The 20,392-nt window shown below is 47.0% G+C and overlaps 2 protein-coding genes across 3 annotated transcripts; both read left to right on the top strand.

Annotated features, from left to right (window-relative positions):
• The first annotated feature begins 1,203 nt into the window (after positions 1–1,203).
• On the top strand, positions 1,204–4,920 carry LOC146643046 (uncharacterized). The gene is made up of 4 exons (XM_085396994.1): positions 1,204–1,382; positions 3,134–3,400; positions 3,556–3,642; positions 4,301–4,920. The coding sequence occupies exons 1-4, from the start codon at positions 1,328–1,330 to the stop codon at positions 4,315–4,317; spliced, it is 426 nt and encodes a 141-aa protein (XP_085253120.1). The 5' UTR covers positions 1,204–1,327; the 3' UTR covers positions 4,318–4,920.
• Positions 4,921–5,687: 767 nt separating this feature from the next.
• LOC146643047 (ATPase family AAA domain-containing protein 2-like) lies at positions 5,688–20,126 on the top strand. 2 transcript variants are annotated; one of them, XM_085396987.1, is made up of 28 exons: positions 5,688–6,047; positions 6,760–6,848; positions 7,104–7,132; positions 7,620–7,704; positions 8,041–8,113; positions 10,194–10,272; positions 10,354–10,479; positions 10,651–10,717; positions 11,222–11,293; positions 11,443–11,551; positions 11,698–11,813; positions 12,099–12,273; positions 12,555–12,643; positions 12,813–12,972; positions 13,232–13,322; positions 13,416–13,730; positions 13,805–13,907; positions 14,226–14,412; positions 14,623–14,808; positions 14,906–15,041; positions 15,125–15,321; positions 16,055–16,214; positions 16,542–16,664; positions 16,755–16,826; positions 17,743–18,207; positions 18,872–18,993; positions 19,634–19,762; positions 19,912–20,126. In XM_085396987.1, exons 1-28 carry the CDS (start codon positions 5,910–5,912, stop codon positions 19,942–19,944), a joined length of 3,726 nt encoding a protein of 1,241 aa, XP_085253113.1. In that variant the 5' UTR covers positions 5,688–5,909; the 3' UTR covers positions 19,945–20,126. The 2 variants fall into 2 exon arrangements, with proteins under 2 accessions (XP_085253113.1, XP_085253114.1); XM_085396988.1 differs by having other exon boundaries at positions 7,620–7,665.
• Positions 20,127–20,392: the final 266 nt, after the last annotated feature.

Genomic DNA, 20,392 nt, shown 5'->3' on the forward strand with positions numbered 1-20,392 from the left:
TCACAGCTGTGAAGAGTTTCACAGGAAATCTGTGCAAAGGTGAGTTTTAGATTCGTGCGATCATCAGAATGATCAGCTGACCTGCAGGAACCGTGATTATAGCTCAGGTTTGTGCTGGAGCAGCAGGATAAACGCGTCAGGACGAGAATCCTGAGCGAATGAACATTTTTCTCAGCATCAGTAGGACCAAACTGTCACTCTGTCCCACCTCAGCACAGCTCACTATCCTCCTTAACAGGTCAGTTTGGCGGCTGATAGACCGCCTCGGGGAACGCCCCCACCTCACAGGTGCCTACAACTGTCCGCTTAGTCCACAGTGGATTAAAAGAATATTGTGCAACTACACTAAAATACACAATATAAATATGAGGATAAAACCATGCAATATAAATATCACAATAAAATCATGCAAATAAAATTAACACTATGTACCAACACACAGCCTGATCCAAAACAAAATATAAGAACACAATTTTCCACTGTGTGATACATGAACTAGTTTTTCAGCATCACCCTGAGACAGGTGACCCTGAATCCTCCCTTAGTTATGCTGCAATAGACGTAGGCTGCCGGGGGATTCCCATGATGCACTGAGTTTTTCCTTTCCAGTCACCTTTCTCACTCACTATGTGTTAACAGACCTCTCTGCATTTAACCTCTGTCTCTCTTCCACAGCATGTCTTTATCCTGTCTTGTTTCTCTCACCCCGACCGATCACAGCAGATGTCCTTCGTCTGCAGCTTGTAAGGAACTGATCTTTGGAGTTCCACCAGGGACTAAAAACGCCTGGGCTTAGAAAAAAAGACCCCCAGAAACAAACTACAGGGCCAAAGTTCACATATTTGTTGTTGTTTAGTGTTTCATAGTTCAAAGTTCAAATCGCTAATTCTAAATCTTTGATTCACGTACAATCTGAGTGCTTCCATTCAGTAAAAATCTGCAAAATGTCAATTTCATTTTGTGTGTTCCCGTTATTACTCCCTTATTACACACTTATAACATTCAGTAAAACAAAACAACTACCAGAAGTTAAAAGAGACCAATAAGACCAATAAAAATCACTTCAATAAAGCAATCTATTTAAAACATAATGTGTTTGTATTATTATTTTTAGTGTTGGTGTTCCAGGGTTTGCTCTTCCGTGTGTGATCTTCCAGAATAAAGCTGGGAATAAAAAAAAATAGAAACCGTTATCCAGCTGAAGTCTTCCAGATGTTGCTCACTAACATCAGCAGGAAGGCGAGCAGCTGTAGGTCTCAGGCAGACACGGAGAGAAGCCCGCTCCAGCAGGAGGATAAAACTGGTTCTAAACGAGAACAGGGTCAGAATGATCCTCGTGGTGGTTCTGGTCCTCGCGGGGACAGGACTGCGCGTGGACGGCGGTGAGTGACCGTCCTGCAGGAGGCTTAAAAGTGAAAGTAAAGAGTGACGCACATTTCAGATGATCGATTCTAGAGCTTTAACCCTGCTGCACAGGCCTGACATCTCAAAACACAGGAGGAAATAGTTTTCACGAGATGTTCCCTGTCTGTAACTGTCCCCACGGACCGAGAGAAAACTCCGTGTTAGTCCATCCTGAGATGACCGAGTGCTGCTTCTAATTTCCACAAGTCTTTACTAACACTGATGTTAGTGCGTTATTTGTCACACTTACCGTGGAACATATATATACTGGAATACTGGGTATAAAAGTCTGGGCTAAGTCTTCTGTTAGAAGGACTGCAGCAGTCCAGGATTTGGGTTAACTTTCTTTCATTAAGATTGTTTCCATCAAAGTGTTTGCCAGGCTTAATCCAAATTCAGTGCAGCCATACTTGAACTTATTGTTGTATAGTAGGGGAGACCGGGGATAGTTGTAACATTTTTGACATTTCTATCTGTAAATTGGAGCTCTTTTAAGGTAGTGGATTCAAAATGTAATGCAAAGTATTTACATGTCTCTGCTATTAAATAGTGCAGCTATTTTCTCTGCAGCACAATTACCCATTGCATGGTATGGCCTCAAACACAAAGAGTGAAATGTTACAATTAACCCCCTAGTCTGGGTTAGTTGTAACATATCCTGGGGTGAAATGTAACACAATGAAATAAGGGTACTAACGAAACATTAACATGTAATCTTTGTTTATTCAACACATGAATGCACTTAGAGCCATTTATGTAGCTGTGTGTGTGTGACAGAATGCAGAAATCTAGCTTTTGAACATATTCCAACCCCCCAAAAAAGACAAATTATGGAATTTTCTGCAACTGAATATTTCATTAATTTTGGTTGGTCTTCCTTGAGTTTGGCCTCATTGGCTCAGTGGGCATTATAACCTACAGCTTTTGCACCAATTTTGAACATAACAATGAAGCTGAAAAAATGTAGCTGTTCACCAGCATCGCAATTCCATTACTTTTTTTCATGGCTTACCTTGGTGTGGTTTGCAAAGTGCTTCAGAAAGATGAGGAAATCTGTTTCTTGCACCCATCCTGATTTATTTCCACTACCAGTACTTCCTACTGGTCCATCTCTGACACAGTGGTCTGCATAATGTATGTGTGGGAACACAAACAGTGGAGGAATTGTGTTGCCAATGGCATTAACCGCATATACAAAAGCGACCAGTGAACCTCTCTCTGCTGATGTCGTTGCCCCAACTTAACTTAATATAAGTTAAAGTAAAAGTGTGGTAAGTTGCAACATCTGCATTATTGTTACAACTAACCCCGACTGTTGCTGTTACAACTGACCCAGACTCCTATAGCCATGAACTAGCTAACATTACAGCCAACGGCTAAAACATTAGCTCTAAAGACCTACACAGAATATATCCCCATAGACATACAAATAACATAATTTAGGTTTGATGAGTTTAACTGCAAAGCAGATAATGCTATTAGAAATTGAAATAAAGTAGAAAAACTTACTTTTTGGCATACAAATTACTTTTTTTGGTGTTAAATTGTCTGTTTTTGACAAAATGTGCTGATTTTTCACGTGTGATAGCAGAACTGAATTAGGCATGCACAGGATGAGTCACATCATTTGAAACTTAGCCCTGATTGGAGAAATTGGAAGTGTTACAACTGACCCACGTTACAACTATCCCCGGTCTCCCCTACATCATTTTACATTTTCTCCTTCCAGCTGAAGATGAGGCGTATGCACAGAATTCGAAGGACGGTGAAAAAATCCTCTTGACATGCATCGCCAGAGGCCAGGGAGCCATCGACGTGGAGATCAAGCGTAACGGGGAGACTGTAACTGAAGAGAAGGGTCTGATGAGATCAGACACTGAGACAAATAAAGACGGCACCTTGGAGATAAGAGCCCATGTGGAGATTTCAAAGGATGACAAGTCTAAGTACAGCTATGAAGTCATTTATAAGAACCAGAACATTAAGCATGACTTCGGTAAGAAAGTTTTCTGTGTTTTCAGACCTGTTGTTGCTTAGGGCTGTGTCAGTTAATGTATTGAGGGCTTGAGTTTCACTGTGAAATTTTGGTGTTTTGCATAATTTATCTATTATTTATAAAGCTGGAAATTCATCTAATATTGTTCTACTCAGACTGTGCATTGCCCTGGAGAGGACCGTCAGAAGTCCAGCGGAGGTGGACAGAGATCCATAATCTGGAGTACTACACCACCGACCCAGGTCTGTAACGCTCCTGTTATAGCAGCACTGAAGTATCAACAAAACTGGAGCAGGTCGGATATGCAGAGAATGAAACTAAGTCGGCAGGAAGTGAAAATGAAACAAGCAATCTCATTTTGGAAGTATCAAAGTTTAATGTGGTCGAAACATTGAGATATTTACATTTACAGTTGTGTCCAAAATGATCCGGATGAATGTCTTACCAAACTTACTTCATCTTGTAACACTCCTCTGTATGTAGCTGGTGCCAGTGTGTTAAAGGTTAAACGTGTTTCACACGCAGATGTAATACAAATAAATAAACAATTTGTTGTTTTTCTTATGGGGAAAATGCCAAATGTTACATGCTGGACCAGTATTGCAGCGCACATCGAAGGACAAACACAGAGCACATGAAATGTGTTTTAGACAGCGTCAGTCTAAACAGTTATTTTTTTTAAACCTTCATTATTTAGACACAGACTTTATTAAAGCCACACTGGGGAAATTCACATTACTGCAGCACAGGGGTCAGCAAGAACTGGGAATAAGAGATATGTTAGAAAATTAAGAGAAAATGTACAACATATATTTTAGCAAAATATTTGTTTTATTGGAGACATTTTTAGTTTTGCTGAACATAAGAAATATGAAATAAAACAGTTGCTTGTCCCTGCAGACTATACTGACACCTGAGTCGCTGACAGCTGTATGCTGGAGACGCTGAGTCCTGTGAAGCCCTGAAGTCTCCATCAGATCTACACACAACACCAGATTTACCAAAACATACTTAATGCAGAGCATTAAGTATGTTTTGTTTTTGCTTTTTTAAAAGTGGAATATTTTCCTTTTAATGCATTTTACAGATCAAGAAACTGATGAGTCAGCATTGAAATGAGGTTCTTTGAAATGAGTTTTTAAAACGTTCCTCTTTAAGCTGAACCTCAGTCACAGTGAACGTCACATGAGGTCAGAGGTGAATTTTATGTATTTTAATAAAATTATCTCAGTTTGTTCATAAGTCTTGTTTCATTATTATTGTGTTTCCTGGTGTAATTTCAAGTGAGCCCTGCAAACTGACCACATGAGCAGCGTGTGTCCAGAAAAGGATGGATGGAGAATTTCATGCAGTCCCTGTTGGAGCGATTTGTTCTTTATTTTTATTATTTTGAAATTTGTTAAAGTTTGTTGTTGGTTAACTTATATCTTTTGTTATTTACACGTTTTATTTGTAGGTTAATACTTGCATCATGTTTTTGTTTTGTTTTGTTGTTTATCTTATTAAGTCAGTCAGGAAGAACTGTGGGGCCATTTTTTCTATAAATTAAGAGACTGGTATAGGACCAGCATGCACTGGGGAGGGCCTATGGTTTTTGTTTTTTTATCAAAACAGGAGAAGCCGCACTAAGCATCAGAAATGGATCTTTGTTATTGTTTGCCAAACTGGATAAATAAACCATAAAACGCAACTTTCAGGTTTTGGACATTTGACTTCTTTTGCCTGCATACAAAATACCACCACAGTGCAGCAGTGGCTTGTAGATTTTAAATTGTTGGATGTTTGGTTGGACAAACAAAGGAATTACCACTGCAGTCCCATTGGAGGGAAGTTTTCAGGAAAGCAAAGAGAAAAAGATTTTAGTGAGTGTCTGTACTGAGTGTTTAAGTAGGAAAATGAAAGACAATATGAAGCATGAAAAATGACATGAGTTCATCTTTTGAATTAATTTATGTGGCTGATAAAGTGGCATCACTTTAGCTGCACAGTTCTGTACTTTGAGATACTCGATGGGATTTATTTTAATTGAAAACTTAAGGCTCCAAGTAGATTTCTTAATTTAACCATTATTACTGGTTGTTTGAGGACAGGGGGGGGGGGATTTCTATTCACTAAAATAATTAATTATCTTCACTGATAAAGCAAACAGCCGCAGATCGATCCTTCTGAGAGTCAGCCGCTGACAGGACAGAGCGTTGAAATCATCTATATTATTATTTATATTATTATTATTATTATCAACAGTTTACGCACCACATGCATTACGGCGTGACGTCAGCAGGCGGCGGCAGAACCCTCGCGTTTGAACCACAGCGGTGTAGCTGTGCGGTCTGTCGGCTTATCGAGCTCGTGTTTGGGTGTGTTGCAGCTTCAGCTGAGCCTCCACAGTCGGAGACGCTCTTCGGGAACAAACAGCCGGCGGACACTCGGAGGTCTGAGTTTCTTCGGAGCTTCTTCTTTATTTTTGTCGTTAAGGCTAATCTCGTTAGCTTATGCCTGCGTCGTTACCATGGTGACGCTCCGAGGCAGAGGGGACGCGGACTGGAGAAACGGGCCGAGCACGAGCACCGGGACCCCGGCACGATCTGAGATAAAGACCCGGAGGAGGAAGAACGCTCCCCGGATTCAAGAGTCCGGACGGTCCGATGTGAGTGTGTCCGTGTTCGGTGTGTAAGGTTCAACTCACGGCGACGTTTAAATGACCGTCAGTTTAACCGGAGGGAGGAAAACGTTAAACTGACCGGGAGAGGACCGGGGGGCAGCTTTTTAAACTTATTTTGGTAAAAATCAGTAAACAGTTGGAGTTTCCTCCTGGTCTCACTCGCTGCTTTAACGAGCTTTAGTAAAAGTCCGGGTAATAAATAAAAACCCTGTGTTTAAAGATGGCCGCCGAGTGAGAGCGAAGTTTAGTCTCTGAGAACGAAATGTAAAGAAATACGTTTAAAAAACAAATTAAATGTATAAATTACATCTCAAAGAAAAGTAACCGTATTTTTATCATTATTATTATAAATATTTTTTTTTAAAAACCTTCCAGATATTTTCATTAGTGTTCGGGTTTAAATCGGAAACTAAACGTTTTTTAATTACGCTGCAGATATTTTACTAGTTTATTCTGAGATCAGCCGCTTGTTTTGTTTTTCTTAACTTTACATCGGCCTCATGTAAACCACTGTAAGGTCACATGGTGCAGCAGGCTCCCTGGTCATGTGACAGGTGTAAAATACCCCTCTGGTCTTTAGCTGCAGTCGTGTGAAGCTCACTGAGTGTAAATGTCTGTGATCACGCGTGTATCACTTGTAGTGCTGTAGGCGCCTCCAAATGAGTGCGAGTGACCCGACCTCTCACATCTTCCTCAGGTATGTAAATCTGAGGATGAGGAGCAGAACCTCACCGATTCCGAAACACCCGAGGATGAAGATGAGAAAGCAGCAGGAAGCGTCATCAGGTCAGACAAAAGTCACCAGTTAAAGCTGTTTTACTGAGCATGCTCAGAGCTAAAATGATGAGCTGGGCGATTACATTTCATCATGGCACCTGTGTCGGCGTGCAGGAGGAACTGCGCTCAGAAACAATCCAACTGCAGGCCACAGGACACAGATGTGAACGGTGCTTTTAAACCGGCTCTAACTGTGGTTCAGGAGTCAGTGTGTGACGTGAATCTTTCATTTTACTGTCACTGACGTTGGTTTTGTGTTGGCAGGAAATCTCAGCGGCTCCAGAAGCGTTCAGGTGAGAAAAACAACGCTAGCAGGAAGACGTGAAAGGTCTCAGAGTTCACACTGTGCACTTTATTAAACTTTACACACAAAGACAGGAAAACATCTCACACGGGAACAGCACAAGACCACAAAGTGGTCCATTATTTTTCCAGCTGCAGAACAAAACATTTCTCTGAATATTTATTTATGTAAGAGCATCATTCAAAGTCCTGATATTTTATATGTTTATGAGGGGAAACGGTTTTAATATGTATTTAAAATATGCTGAGCTTCAGTGGTGGTTTTACCCATCAGTGCTGTGTACCTGCACGTCTCTAATATTATGACTTCATATTGAAGATGCATTGGACACAACATTAGAAACACCTCTTAATGTAAAACAGTCCAGCATCAGCTGGAAACACGAGCTCAGGAATTAAAGGTTGTAGTATCTCCCCTGTGTGTGTGTGTGTGTGTGTGTGTGTGTGTGTGTGTGCGCGCGCGTGCGCGCGTGTCAGGCGGCCGGCTGAGGAGAAGCACGAGGCTGACCAAAGTGACGAGCAGGTACGAGGCCTCCAACATGTTCGATGGCATCAGCACCAAGTAAGAAAATCCTCCTGACATGTGAGGTGATGGACGTGCAGTAAAAGCCGTGACGTAGAAACTGAGATGAGTTCAGGTTATGATGCCATCAATGACACTTTGATTGTTAACCCTGAGACAGCCAAAGAAAGAAGCACACAGAACAACAGCTCTGTGTTTGATCGTCCCTGCTGGGATTCACAGATGTCTTTGATACATTAAAAGTCTGAAGTTTAACCTGAGGAGCTCAGAGTGGCCGTCCGCCGTGTTTGCACTGATCTTTATGCCACAAACCTGTACGATTGTGATAATACGGTAGATTGAATCCTGGTGACGTCCACGCTGTTCTCTTTGCAGCGCCGCCAGGTCGGTCCTGAACAGGATGGACAGCATGAAGAAGAAGAGGCGGCTCAGTAACAACAAGGAAGGAGTGAGTAGAGCCGTTAGAGTGGATCAGTGACTATAAGTATTTATCCTGCCTGTTTGCACAAAGAAACGTCTCTCTGTTCAGTTCTCAGTTATTACAGGCAAAATCATTCCTCTGGACACGCTCGGATAGAAGGACTGGACTGAAAATGAGTGACAAAGAAAACCTTTTTCAGACTTTTGGCTCATTGGAAGAAAAATATAAAGAAACGAGGGTCAGCACAGTACTGTAATTAAAGAGCTCACAGATGCTCATCTGTATAAGCGAGGACTCAAACCAGACGCTGTGTCAAGTATTTTCTGCCACAAGTCAGAGGTCATCAAAGGTCACGACCCCGTTGACCAGGAGTGACATCGGCCCAAACAGTCTGCTCAGATACAGACAGCTGTGCGCTGGTCACCAGCTGTTCTGGGGTCAGTAACTGTGGTCGTCTGTGATCGTCTCCATCATCACAAACAGTCTTGAGTCTTTTTCTTTCTTTAAGGATCAAATAGAAAACACTGACATGTTTCCCTCACCGTAACCTTTTGGCATCATTACCCAGACTGCACTGCAACACAAACATCTAAGGCAGCTGCAGTGTTTATAAAGGCACACGCGTGTGTGCGCTTTCTGGCGTCACTGTTGCCGTGGAGCTGTGTCGTGTTTTGTTGTTAGGAGCTGTGTTTATGTTTTTACGCTGATAATCAACGCTGAGAGTTTGTTTACATCCCGAGTCAGCTGTAAACCCTCAGCTGAGGCCGCCGTCTCGGTGGGCGCTGCCTCTCTTATCAGGTCTTTATGAGGGCGGTGGACCCGGCTGCACCCAGCCCCCCTCCCACTGCTCGCGGCTTGTGGGGAGGGGGCAACGTCTATATCAGCTGGCACCATATTGGAAAGCAGCCGACAAGCACCAGCCCTTATTTTGTGTCCACATGTTCATATTTCCTCCTCACATGGAGTTTCTGCTGCTCTGAATGAGTAAAACAATGAGAGTCGTTGAGACGTTTGTAATCAGAGTGTGTGAAGTGTGGCGTGTGCTTTACATCCTGTCAGAGAACAACAGCAGGCTCACAGATCTTCTGTCCCAGCCGTGGATGTTCACATCAGTCAGGTTTCTAATAATGAGTTTGTTGTATGTGCAGTAATCCCAGTGAACCAAAAGCTTGCCTGAAACTCTCAGTTTGGTCAAGTTTTCTTCTACTCATGGATCTGTGTAATGTCTGTCTAATCCTAAGGTGCACCTTAAAGGGGGAGGAGCTACAACACCTTGACAGAGGATGACCTGAGGGGCTGCAAGGCCCAGAATAATAAGGATTACTTTAAACTGCGTGTTATTCTAAGGCACTGGTCCAGTCTAATGTCAGTCCACCTATCATTACTTTGTAGCTCACGGTTGGCCGCTAGCGGACATTCGAGGCTCTGGTTGCCGAGGTGACCATTTAACATATTTTCCACACTGCCACATATCAATCAGTGATAATAATAATAGATTGCATTTATATAGTACTTTTCGGGACCCCTCAAAGCGCTTTACAATGCCACTATTCATTCACTCTCACACACTGGTGGAGGCAGCTACAGTCGTAGCCACAGCTGCCCTGGGACAGACTGACAGAAGCGAGGCTGCCATATCGCGCCATCGGCCCCTCTGGCCAACACCAGTAGGTGGTAGGTGAAGTGTTTTGCCCAAAGACACGACCACCGAGACTGTCCGAGCCGGGGCTCGAACCGGCAACTTTCCAATTACAAGACGAACACCCAACTCTTGAGCCACGATCGCCCCGTGATAACCTGCATCCTCATTAGGGGTCACGGTTAGAACACAAACATGGAGCTGGAAACGAGCAGAACAGGTCGACTTTGAAAAGTGTCAGAGCTGTGACATCACACAGGCCCACAGCTCTGTGTCCAGAGTGGGAGTTTGTGTTTATATTAGCGGTTCTGAAATGTTCCTCAGTAACGAGTTAACTGATCTGTGAAATGTCCAAAAACAGTCCCATCCCTCGTTGTCACGTTGGTCACTTTAATCAGATGCATTACTTGGATAAACACAGGGATGATTAACTGATCGTTACACACCTAATAACTGATACATTTGCAGAAGATCTACTCTAAAGCCCAGAGGAGTAAAACACCAGTCCCACTACGAGGAGAGCTCAGCGACAGCGAGGACAGCCGAGGTCAGTGCAGATGGTTAGGAGCAGAGGAATGATGACGAGAGGGAGACGTGGTGGTAAAAACGTCTTCTCTGGTGTCTCCAGGGGCGGGCTTTGACGAGGACAGCAGGAAGGCCGTAACAGCAGATGAAGACAGCAACTGCAGCGTCGGCCACAACGTTGATGCCAAACTGAGCCGAGCCTCGTCGCTGTACCAAGGCCCGACCAGCGGTCAGTACGCCGCTCCAAACACGCCGTCTGTACATGCTGAGTAATACAATAAAACCCTAAAAGCCTACAAATCGGTGAACAACGGGTTCTTCAGGAGAAAAATAAAACCACACACTTGAAACGTACTGAAGCTCCAGCTCTGATGATTTTGTTTTCTCTGGTATCGATTAGACGTCCTGAGAGGAACCTTCCCGGTCAGCGCCTCCGGAGCGAACACGACCCGCAGAGCAGCCTTCAGGTCAGAGCGTGGACACGCCTTTCCTCTCTCCTTCAAATAAAGCAGGACACAGCTGAACGCTGAAGTATGATGTAATGTGAAGAAGGTTAGCTGCACAGGCTAAACCCTCGAAAACTCAGGTCACACTTTTTCTGCATTCTGGTTTTTATTAATTTTCCCTCACAAATGTTCCTGTATCTGTTTGATCCTGAGGGGCCACCATAGACTGACGTATAAACTGTGACATCACTGGCTTTTAAAACCTTTACAAACTTGCTTTTAAAGTCCTACGATTTCACCAAACTGGAGCTCAGCCCTGTTAGTGCTGTAACCTCAGCAGCCATGCTGTTGGTCAGCTGATGTCATTAAAAATGCTCCAGCAGCACAAACACAGTGCCGAGGTGGGTGATGTAAAATCACCGCCTTCACTACAGGAATAACAGATCTTATCATCATCACCAAAACTTCACCTGTTGGATGCTTCACCGTCATCCGTCACACTCAGGTCTCTGTTTCTTCCTGCAGACCCACTAAGAGCGCCTGGTCCAAACAATCTGATGAAGACTCTGATGATGAAGAGGAGGAGGCCCCTGACAGGTCAGAGACAGCCAATCTGATTGGATCATCAAACCACTTCCTGATACATCGTCCATCATCAATGCTTTTAACTGTGAAGCACGAGGCGTATGGAGTAGATTAGATGTGGATTGCTGCCTGTCTTACTGAGACTTGTCTCTCCCTCTCAGCTGTCTCCCACTCAGCCTGCGTACCGGCAACCTTTTGGAAACCCGCAACGACAAGATGGCTGCAGGAGCGGGCCTGGCGGACATCGATCCCATGGCCATCGACCAATCTGTGAGATTAAACCTTAGATATGTTCTCCTGTGACCTCGTGTTTTACACATGATTCACAGAAAAATCTTCTCATTGTGTTGTTTTGTTCTCCACCTGATCCTGTTATTTCCTTCCTTCCTTCCTTCCTTCCTTCCTTCCTTCCTCAGGTGGGTTTTGACAGTATTGGGGGTCTGTCAGGTCACATCTCAGCTCTGAAGGAGATGGTCGTCTTCCCCCTTCTCTACCCTGAGGTCTTTGACAACTTCAAGATTCAGCCTCCCAGGTGACACACACACACACGTCAGGTATTCATGTCTTGTGGGGACGTCTAATAGACGTCATGCGTTCCCTAGCCTCTTACCCTAACTTTAACCTAACTGTAACCCTGAGACTAAAATCCCTTCAAACTCTTTGGTAACAGAATTTTGGTCCCCACAAGTATAGTAAACTTTGCAGCTCAGAGGAAGCATGAGACTGAATGATGTGAGTGGGCCGAGGTCAAAGGTTGGACTTCATGTTTTTAAGACGGATTACACAGTGAACACGCTCCACCTGCGTCTCTCTGCAGAGGGTGTCTGTTTTACGGCCCTCCCGGGACGGGGAAGACGCTGGTTGCACGGGCGTTGGCCAACGAGTGTAGCCACGGCAACAGGAAGGTGTCCTTCTTCATGAGGAAGGGAGCCGACGTCCTCAGCAAGTGGGTGGGCGAGTCAGAGCGGCAGCTGCGGCTGCTGTTTGAGCAGGTAAACGTTCACCTGAGTCATACTGAAGCAGGAAATATGATTTGAGTGAGTTTAATGAGTCTGAGCAGAGAGAAGCTGCTTCTGAGCAGACACTGTGACCTGTATCTGCATATATCCGTTTGTGTCAGCAGCACTTTAATACTCTGACAGTGTCTGTGTTAGAAACTTTGAAATCAAACTCTTTAAACAAACCCTGTGAATTTAAATTCATTTAATTCATCGTGAACAGGTTTAAAGTGTGTGTGGGTGTGTGTGGGTGTGTGTGGGTGTGGGGTACTCAGGCGTATCGGATGCGTCCGTCCATCATCTTCTTCGATGAGATCGACGGTCTGGCTCCGGTCCGATCCAGCAGGCAGGACCAGATCCACAGGTCAGTTTCAGCTTCTCCACACGTGTCACCTCAGCGGTGTCAGAGTTTGAGGTTCAGTGTAACGGGTCAGAGGCGCCGCCGCCGCTGTAGATTGTTTGTAAACGTTTGTAAAGTTATTCCTGACACAAAGGAAACGTGTGCCAGACTAAATAAATGGAAATCCTCGCAGCTCCATCGTGTCGACGCTCCTCGCTCTGATGGACGGGCTCGACAGTCGAGGGGAGGTCGTCGTGATCGGAGCCACAAACCGGCTCGACTCCATCGACCCTGCGCTGCGGCGGCCCGGGCGCTTTGACCGCGAGTTCCTGTTCGGCCTTCCCGACAGAGAGGTGACTCTTTACTTTATTAGATTTTATATATTTTCAGCTGCATCCATAATCTCTGCAGTGTCAGTGTGGGCTGGTGTTAAAAAATCTACCAGCACGGTTGTGATGAAGGGAAGTGATTGTTTCAGGATCAGGATGTAAACGTGTTTGTTTCCGCTGTAAAGTTTTACTGTGGGAGTCGGAGGCCGCCTCTGCTGGAGCCTCTGCTGGACATCAGAGGAACTGCAGCAGGGACCTTAATTTAGGTGTGTGTGTGTTTCAGGCTCGTAAAGACATTCTGAAGATCCACACTCGGCAGTGGAAACCTCCTCCGTCTGAAGACTTTCTCGATGAACTGTCAGAAAAATGTGTCGGTGAGAAAAATGGCAGCAGCTTTTTTTTGTCTCAGGAAAATGTAGTTATTTTTTTATTGGTAACCTGACTTCCTGAGCCTCTGTCGCTCTCAGGTTACTGCGGCGCTGATATCAGGGCGGTGTGCACCGAGGCGGCATTGTGCGCTCTGCGCCGACGCTACCCGCAGATCTACGGCACGTCCCAGAAGCTCCTGCTGGACGTCTCCTCCATCGCCGTCAGCAGCTGCGACTTTGCAGCAGCCCTGAAGAAGATGTCGCCCACCTCGCACCGCTCTGCCGCCTCCCCGGCCAAACCGCTGTCCCCTGTGGTCCACCTGCTTCTAGGCGGCGCCCTGCAAGAAATCCTCAATGCCCTGCAGAGGATGTTTCCACACGCTGAGGAGGGCATGAAGAGGAAGAGGGAACCAGGTGAGCCAGAGGCCAAAGTTCTGCTGTGTCTACACATCACTTCCTGTTTACAAACTTCCTGTTTCCTGTGTCAGACCTGACCTCGGGTATCGTCGATGACACTCTGATGTTTGACGAAGACGAGGGCCCCAGCATCTCCAAACCCTCCAAGGACAAAACCTTCCTGCACTTCTTCAGGTGAGCCTTTATCCACACCTGAGGGGCGTGACTATGAAGTGAATCACCATGGTAACAGAAGCCGAGTCTAAAGCTGGGTCAAAGCGCCACATTTTCACTGATTCCTGTGATCCGAGGTTAGATCCTGTGTGTTAAAGTGCAGTAAAGGTGCCGCAGCAAACACTGCGTTGCAGTATCGCAGGTATGACTTATACATGTACGTGATTTATGTGTTCAACTGGTCATGTAGAAAGCAGGGATGGTCTCTATAAACACTGCGTGCTCTCATCGATTATCTCCCCCACGCTGCATTCTCTGATCCTCTCCCCCGACCTGTAGGAGTGCCGTCAAACAGCCGACGTCTCACCGCCCCAGGATCTTGCTGGCAGGTCGTCCTGGCGCTGGTCAAACCTCCCACCTGGCCCCCGCCATCCTGCACGCTTTGGAGCGTTTCACCGTCCACAGCCTGGACTCAGCGGTGCTGTTTGGTGTCAGCAGCACCTCGCCAGAGGAAGCCTGTGCACAGGTGACTCCTCCAGACATGTGCATCTACAGGTCGACACGCATGTGCACACAAACATAAACACACTTCATAAAAACTTCATTTAATCATTTTAGAAGTGTTAACAGGCGGCTCTGTGGTTCTTTCTGACTCTGTAATGTTTTTAATTATTTAAAGCAGCCTGTCTGTGCCGGACAGTCTCAGGATGTGAACTTTGACCTTTCCCCTGATCAGGTGTTCTGTGAGGCCAAGCGGACGTCTCCCAGCATCCTCTACATACCGCACATCCAGCAGTGGTGGGACACTGCGGGGCCGGCACTGAGGGCATCCTTCCTCAGCCTGCTGGGCAGCATCCCGTCCTTCTCCCCCATCCTCCTCCTCGCCACCTGCAGCGTGTCCTTCCAGCAGCTGGACCCAGAGGTGAGGACTGAAGCTTTATCTTTCCTTTGTCCCTCAGCTGTGTCCCTGTGCGTGGAGGTTTTACAGGTTTTTATCTTCGATGCTGTGCTGCTCCCAGATCCAGAGCCTGTTTCGGGAGGACTACGGGGAGGTCTACGTCCTCAGAGTTCCCACCCAGCAGGAGAGGACCAGCTTCTTCCAGGATCTCATTCTGAACCAGGCGGCCGAGGCCCCTCCCTCTAAGAGAAAAACATGTGTGTGACTCCGCCTTCATGCTGCGGTTGTTAAGCCCAGAGTGTGATAGATCGCTCACTCTTTCCTCCTCCTCCTCTCTCAGTATCTCAGGCAATGGAGGTCCTCCCCCTAGCTCCACCGCCGCCTCCTCGCAAAATGTCGGCGCAAGAGCACCTCCGCCTGGAGGAGCAGGAGGAGGACGTGCTGCGAGAGCTCCGTCTCTTCCTGCGAAACATCACCGAGCGCCTGTCTCTGGACCGCCGCTTCAAAGCCTTCACCAAACCGGTCGACATCGAGGAGGTGAGAGTTTGAGAGAAAACACGCCGACATCTGCCGCTCAGTTTTAAGGTCGTGAATAATTAAACAAACGGAATCGGATCAGTTCACGCCTTCCTCCCAGCTCCACGCCGTACATGTTATTAAAAAGCGTGCAGCAGATTCAGTGCAGGTTGATGAGGTCAGATGGCAAGACCAGACTCACGGGTCAGCAGTCGTCTTAGCTGAGCCCGGTTCTGTCGGAGGTTTCTTCCTGTTAAAAGGGAGTTTTTCCTTCCCGCTGTCGCCACAGTGCTTGTTCATGAGGTCGTCTGACTGTGGGCTGTTCTGTTTTCTTTATATTATTGCAGGGTTTGTATCTTACCAGATAAAGCACCTTGAGGCAACTGTGATTTAGTGATATATAGATAAAATTGAATAGAATGTTGGAACAAATCCACACATTCAGCATTCACTAAATCAGATTTTAGTTTCCCATCAGCACGCGGAGCAAACGTCAGAAATGTTGACTACAATCACGTCAGACCGCAGCCACACGCCGACACTGTGCATGACATCATGATTGGCCTGTTTCCTGTTCTGACTGTTGATTGGCTCATTGGTGTCAGGGGAAGGCCAACCAGGGGTTTATAAAACGGAAACAACGCTGCCGCTCTCGCCTGTTCGATCTGTGAATCAGCCCAGAGTATTTGTCTCTGCTGCCCCCGAGTGGCCAAACCAAACACCATCAGCAGAAACCCTCCTTCCTCTCCTCCAGGTCCCCGACTATCTGATGGTGATTAAGAAGCCCATGGACCTCTCCACCCTGCTCACCAACATCGACCAGCACAAGTACGTCACCGTCGGCGAGTTCATGGCGGACGCTGACTTCATCTGGAAGAACGCTCTGGAGTACAACCCGGACAGCGACCCCATGGGTGAGACGACATCACCCGTGACCGTTCTCTTGGTTTGTCCTCTGCCCCACAGTCTCCTTCCTTTTCTTAAGTTTCTTCTTCTTCTGCTGTCTGTATGAGACAGACGGAGCAGGCGTCTCCAGGTGGAAACATTTCCACAATGGGCGGGGCTATAAGTTCAGCTGTTGGGTGGGGGGAAAAAAATCCTTTTCTGTTTGTCTGCGTCTGTTTGAGGAGAGACGAACTAAACAGAAGCAGATTTCTCAGCTGGACTCACCTGTGGAGAGGTGATAAAAAACCTGTTTGTTTTACTGCGTGTGTGTGTGCGTGTGCGTGTGTGTGTGCCAGATCGCAACATCCGTCACCGAGCGTGCGCCCTGAAGGACACGGTCCGCGCCATCATCAGAGACGAGCTGGACGAAGACTTCGAGAGAGTCTGCGAGGAGATCAGAGAGTCGCGCATCCACAGAGGTGAAACTCAGCCAGATGTTCACGCCTCATCCAGCTGCTGCTAACAGTGTACTGTCAAACTTTATATTAAGACTTTTATTTTGGTGACAGCTCTGATGGTGGCCAACCCGCAGGAGGCCGATGGCGTCTGCAGCTCGGCGTTCTCCAGAAACACTCTCCAACGTAAGTTCACCCCTGAACTGAAACAGCACGGGGCGGCTCAGAGTCTCTGCGCACTGTTAGTCACAGACGTCAGCAGCTGCTTAACAAAACTGTTAGAAATATGACTGACGTGAGAGCAAACCAGCAGACATCACATCAGGTCTGATCAGGGTCAGCGTGTGCACCAGTGAGCCGTCAACCCCCCGTCAGGTTCTGCTCAGCCACTGTTAGCAGTGCTGATAAGCCCCGCCCCTACTTTTAATTGGTCTGTGAGAGAGAAGTGACAGTTGATGAGTGCACCAGTTTCACTTCCTGTTTCAGAGTCTGGACTCACGTACCAAACATTAGGACATCAGGCTGCTCCAAAAATATTCTTCAGAAGTTCTCAAAACTCAGCTGCTTTCACAAAATGCCAAAAAGATGACATTTAAATCACAAAAACAGTCGATTTTATAAGATTGTAACCATCAAACTTTATAAAAACCTTAAGTAATGAATCAGTTTTAAAGTCGTCTGTCAGCCAGCGAGCTGATTCTCCTCGTCTGTGGATCTACAGAAATGTGTTTTTTCTTTGGGATCGCCTCCTCAGAGCAGCTTTTAGATCAAGTGAGAGTAAAACAGAAGTCGTCATGTTAACGATGGATTCACAGACTCGCAGCAGGACTGAGGCTCCGGGTTCGTCTCACGCTGTGAAACGTCTGATGAACAGAGAGCTTGGCGCTTCTTTCGGCTGCTGCAGCAAAAAGCTGCTTTTAAAAACGTCTCAGTGAAAGCGAAAGCAGCGAGAGCAGGAAGCCACAGTGTTTGCTCAAACGTGAGAGCCGCAGGGCAGGCGAGGACAGGAAGAGGCAGAGAGGACGAGAAGTGACCTTTCTCTCTAATGACCTTTACTCTTCCTCCTCCCCGCTCCACCCCCACCCCCACTTCTGTTTTCTAGCTCGTAAGAAGAAACGTTACAGACGGCCCCGAAAGTCCAAGTGGAGCACCGGCGTCATTAAGAAACCTAAGAAGAAGAAGAAGAAGAAGGAGGAGGAGCCACCAGTCCCATCCTCCTCCTCTTCCTCCTTCACCTCCCTCTCCTCCATGTCCAGTAAGTTCAGCTCTGAGTCGAGTGCGGAGGAGGTCAGAGCTGCTGGACGGCGAGCGGTGAACGGGTCTGCTGGTGCTGGCTCGTCCAGCCCATCAGAGAGCAGTGACGGCGGCCTGAGTGGGTTCCATCGCACCCCAAACCGCATCACAAGATCCCACAACGGAGTCCTCACGAACGGGTATCACCGCCACACCGAGCCGGTTCATCGCCAGCTGGCTGATGGCGTACCTGTAGGCGTGCGTCGAACCCGCTCATCAAAGACCCTCCCAGGCCCGGAGACCGTGCTGAACGGCCAGACCGCGGACAGCTTAGGTCTGTGCGCGTGAGCACGAGCAGTGCGAGCGCCTCGCTGTACTAACCGACTCACTGGACCGCTTCAGAGCGCAGCCGCTGCCGATCGAGCTTCTACAGGCCGCCGCTTCACGCTACGAGGCTCCGCAGCGCTCCGGGCATCGAGCAGGAGGAGCGTGTGAGGTGTCAGAGCCGGCTGCTTTAGTCTGAATGAAACGCACTGCAGGAGCGCTAACGCGGCTCTGTGGTTCAGCACACACTGTAAATACCACACACACACACACACACACACACAGCGGAGCTTTGCATCTGTAAATCTGATGGCTGCATCACGCCAATCAGACCTGACCTGTTAGCTTCCGCCTCCAGGTATGAGAACACTGCAGTTCCTCTGACGCAGCGCTGAGTGGTGTTTTTTAAATTATCTGACCAATAACACGGCTGGTGTGTGTGTGTGTGTGTGTGTGTGTGTGTGTGTGTGTGTGTGTGTGTGTGTGTGTTGCAGCTTTCTAACAAATCAGAATATTAATCCCAAAGGAAATGATGTCTACCGTTAGCTGAAAACTCCACAGTCATTTCTTTTTGCCATAACCTGGTTGATTCCAGCTGTGAAGGCATAGAGTTGGCTGTTTGTGGGAGGCACTGCAGGGTAATGCCCTCTTCCTCTGCTTGTCTTCCTCCTCAGAGAAGAGCGAACAGTCTGAGTCGAGGGCCAACAAGGCGGCTTTGGAGCAGGTGTTGAGTCGGGACAGGCCGGAGCAGCAGGAAGAAACTCCACCGCTGATCGTCGATCGCAGCAAACTGAAGGTGAGTCCCAGCTCGCCTCTTTAAGGGGCTCAGACTGAATAAAACGTGACGCTGTGTTCATTAGAGCCAGCGTTCATCAGTGAGCAGATCCTGGATCAGCGTGAAGAGAATAACCTTCACACTGTACTCAGTGTGACCGTAAACCCATCAACGCAGAGTTAACAAGGTCACAGACACAGCTGGAGCCCCCTGCTGGCTGTTAACGTAACTGCAGATTTACATGTCCAGCTTCGTTTCACTCTTCATACCTGGATGGTCCGTCTGAGTTTACATACAGAGTGAAGTATACTTGACAAACATGAGGAACAAGAAGCTGCGGCTGTCCTGCTTTACCGGTCAGACGCCTTGAGTTTGTCCTTTTACGATGAGGAGGAAGCTCTTCATCGTCTCCGTCTGCTCTCAGCGAGTCGTCAGGAAGCTGAACATGAAGGAATCTGCTCACGTCTGACTGTAGGAAGCTGTCTGCTCACATCTTCAGTCTGCAGCACCAACGGTTGAAGAGCTGCTTTCAGACCGGAAACAAACAGGAAGTCGCACAGCATCCCCTCCCCCACCCCAGCAGCCAGTAATGAATAAAGCAGGGGCCGTGGGCCCCACGGGCCTCTGCAGGCACCACCTCAAACCGGTTTCTGTTTTCCAGGAGCTCCTGAGGAGAGCCGTGGCGAAGACGGATGGCGCAGAGGTGGAGCCACTGGAGAAGCTTTACGCCCGGCTCGCTCAGTGCATCTACCGACACAGAGACAACTGCAACAAGGCAGAGCTGCTGCAGGTACGACGCCCACAGAGACCCAGAGGGCGCTCATGTGACCTCAGTATAAATAACTGATTACAGTAGCTACTTTATCAGGTACCAGCCTCCAGCCTGCAGCGCACAGACACCAACAGCACATTTTCAGTTTTCTCACTTTTGCTTTCCAGGAAATGAAGACAGAAATCGATCGATTCTCCTGACCTCCAGCAGCTCGACTTCAATAAACCTCAGTGTTCAAACAAACGCGTCGTTCATTCGTCAGGAATCGTTCAGTTTCTCCTCTCAGGTGTGCTTTATCGCAGTGCTTTTCAAACAGTAATACCATGTTTATCTCCATGCTGTTTGTCTGATGTCGCTTTAATAAAGTCTCTGTGAGCGTGAATGAAGCCGCCGTCTGTTTCCTGTTCAGCTGACCGCTGAAAGCCTGCACATGCGACTCCAGCACGAAACCACAGAATAAAACCATGAAAACATGCAGCTGGGGTCACAGGCCTCAGAAGAGTTGACAGAAATGCAGATGTGGGAAACGTTAGTATCTGAGTGTTTACAGAGAGCTGGAAACAGTTTCAAGGGCTTCAGACTCAAAGAGCTTCTTTCAGTTTCTCACATGAATCCGTTAGTATTAAATAAAATAAATGATATTAGTGA

The sequence above is a fragment of the Rhamphochromis longiceps genome, linkage group LG22, assembly GCF_057381845.1.
Source record: "Rhamphochromis longiceps isolate RC_006_pf linkage group LG22, R_longiceps_female_GT1.1, whole genome shotgun sequence".
In the NCBI taxonomy this organism is placed as follows: domain Eukaryota; kingdom Metazoa; phylum Chordata; class Actinopteri; order Cichliformes; family Cichlidae; genus Rhamphochromis; species Rhamphochromis longiceps.

Bases quoted from the DNA above. Each gene is read 5' to 3' on its own strand.
- LOC146643047 (XM_085396987.1), top strand. From the start codon at position 5,910: ATGGTGACGCTCCGAGGCAGAGGGGACGCGGACTGGAGAAACGGGCCG. The intron at 6,849-7,103 runs GTCAGACAAAAG...TTGTGTTGGCAG, and splicing joins GCAGCAGGAAGCGTCATCAG to GAAATCTCAGCGGCTCCAGA. The intron at 12,973-13,231 runs GTGACTCTTTAC...TGTGTGTTTCAG, and splicing joins TCGGCCTTCCCGACAGAGAG to GCTCGTAAAGACATTCTGAA.
- LOC146643046 (XM_085396994.1), top strand. From the start codon at position 1,328: ATGATCCTCGTGGTGGTTCTGGTCCTCGCGGGGACAGGACTGCGCGTG. The intron at 1,383-3,133 runs GTGAGTGACCGT...TTCTCCTTCCAG, and splicing joins AGGACTGCGCGTGGACGGCG to CTGAAGATGAGGCGTATGCA. The intron at 3,401-3,555 runs GTAAGAAAGTTT...TGTTCTACTCAG, and splicing joins GAACATTAAGCATGACTTCG to ACTGTGCATTGCCCTGGAGA.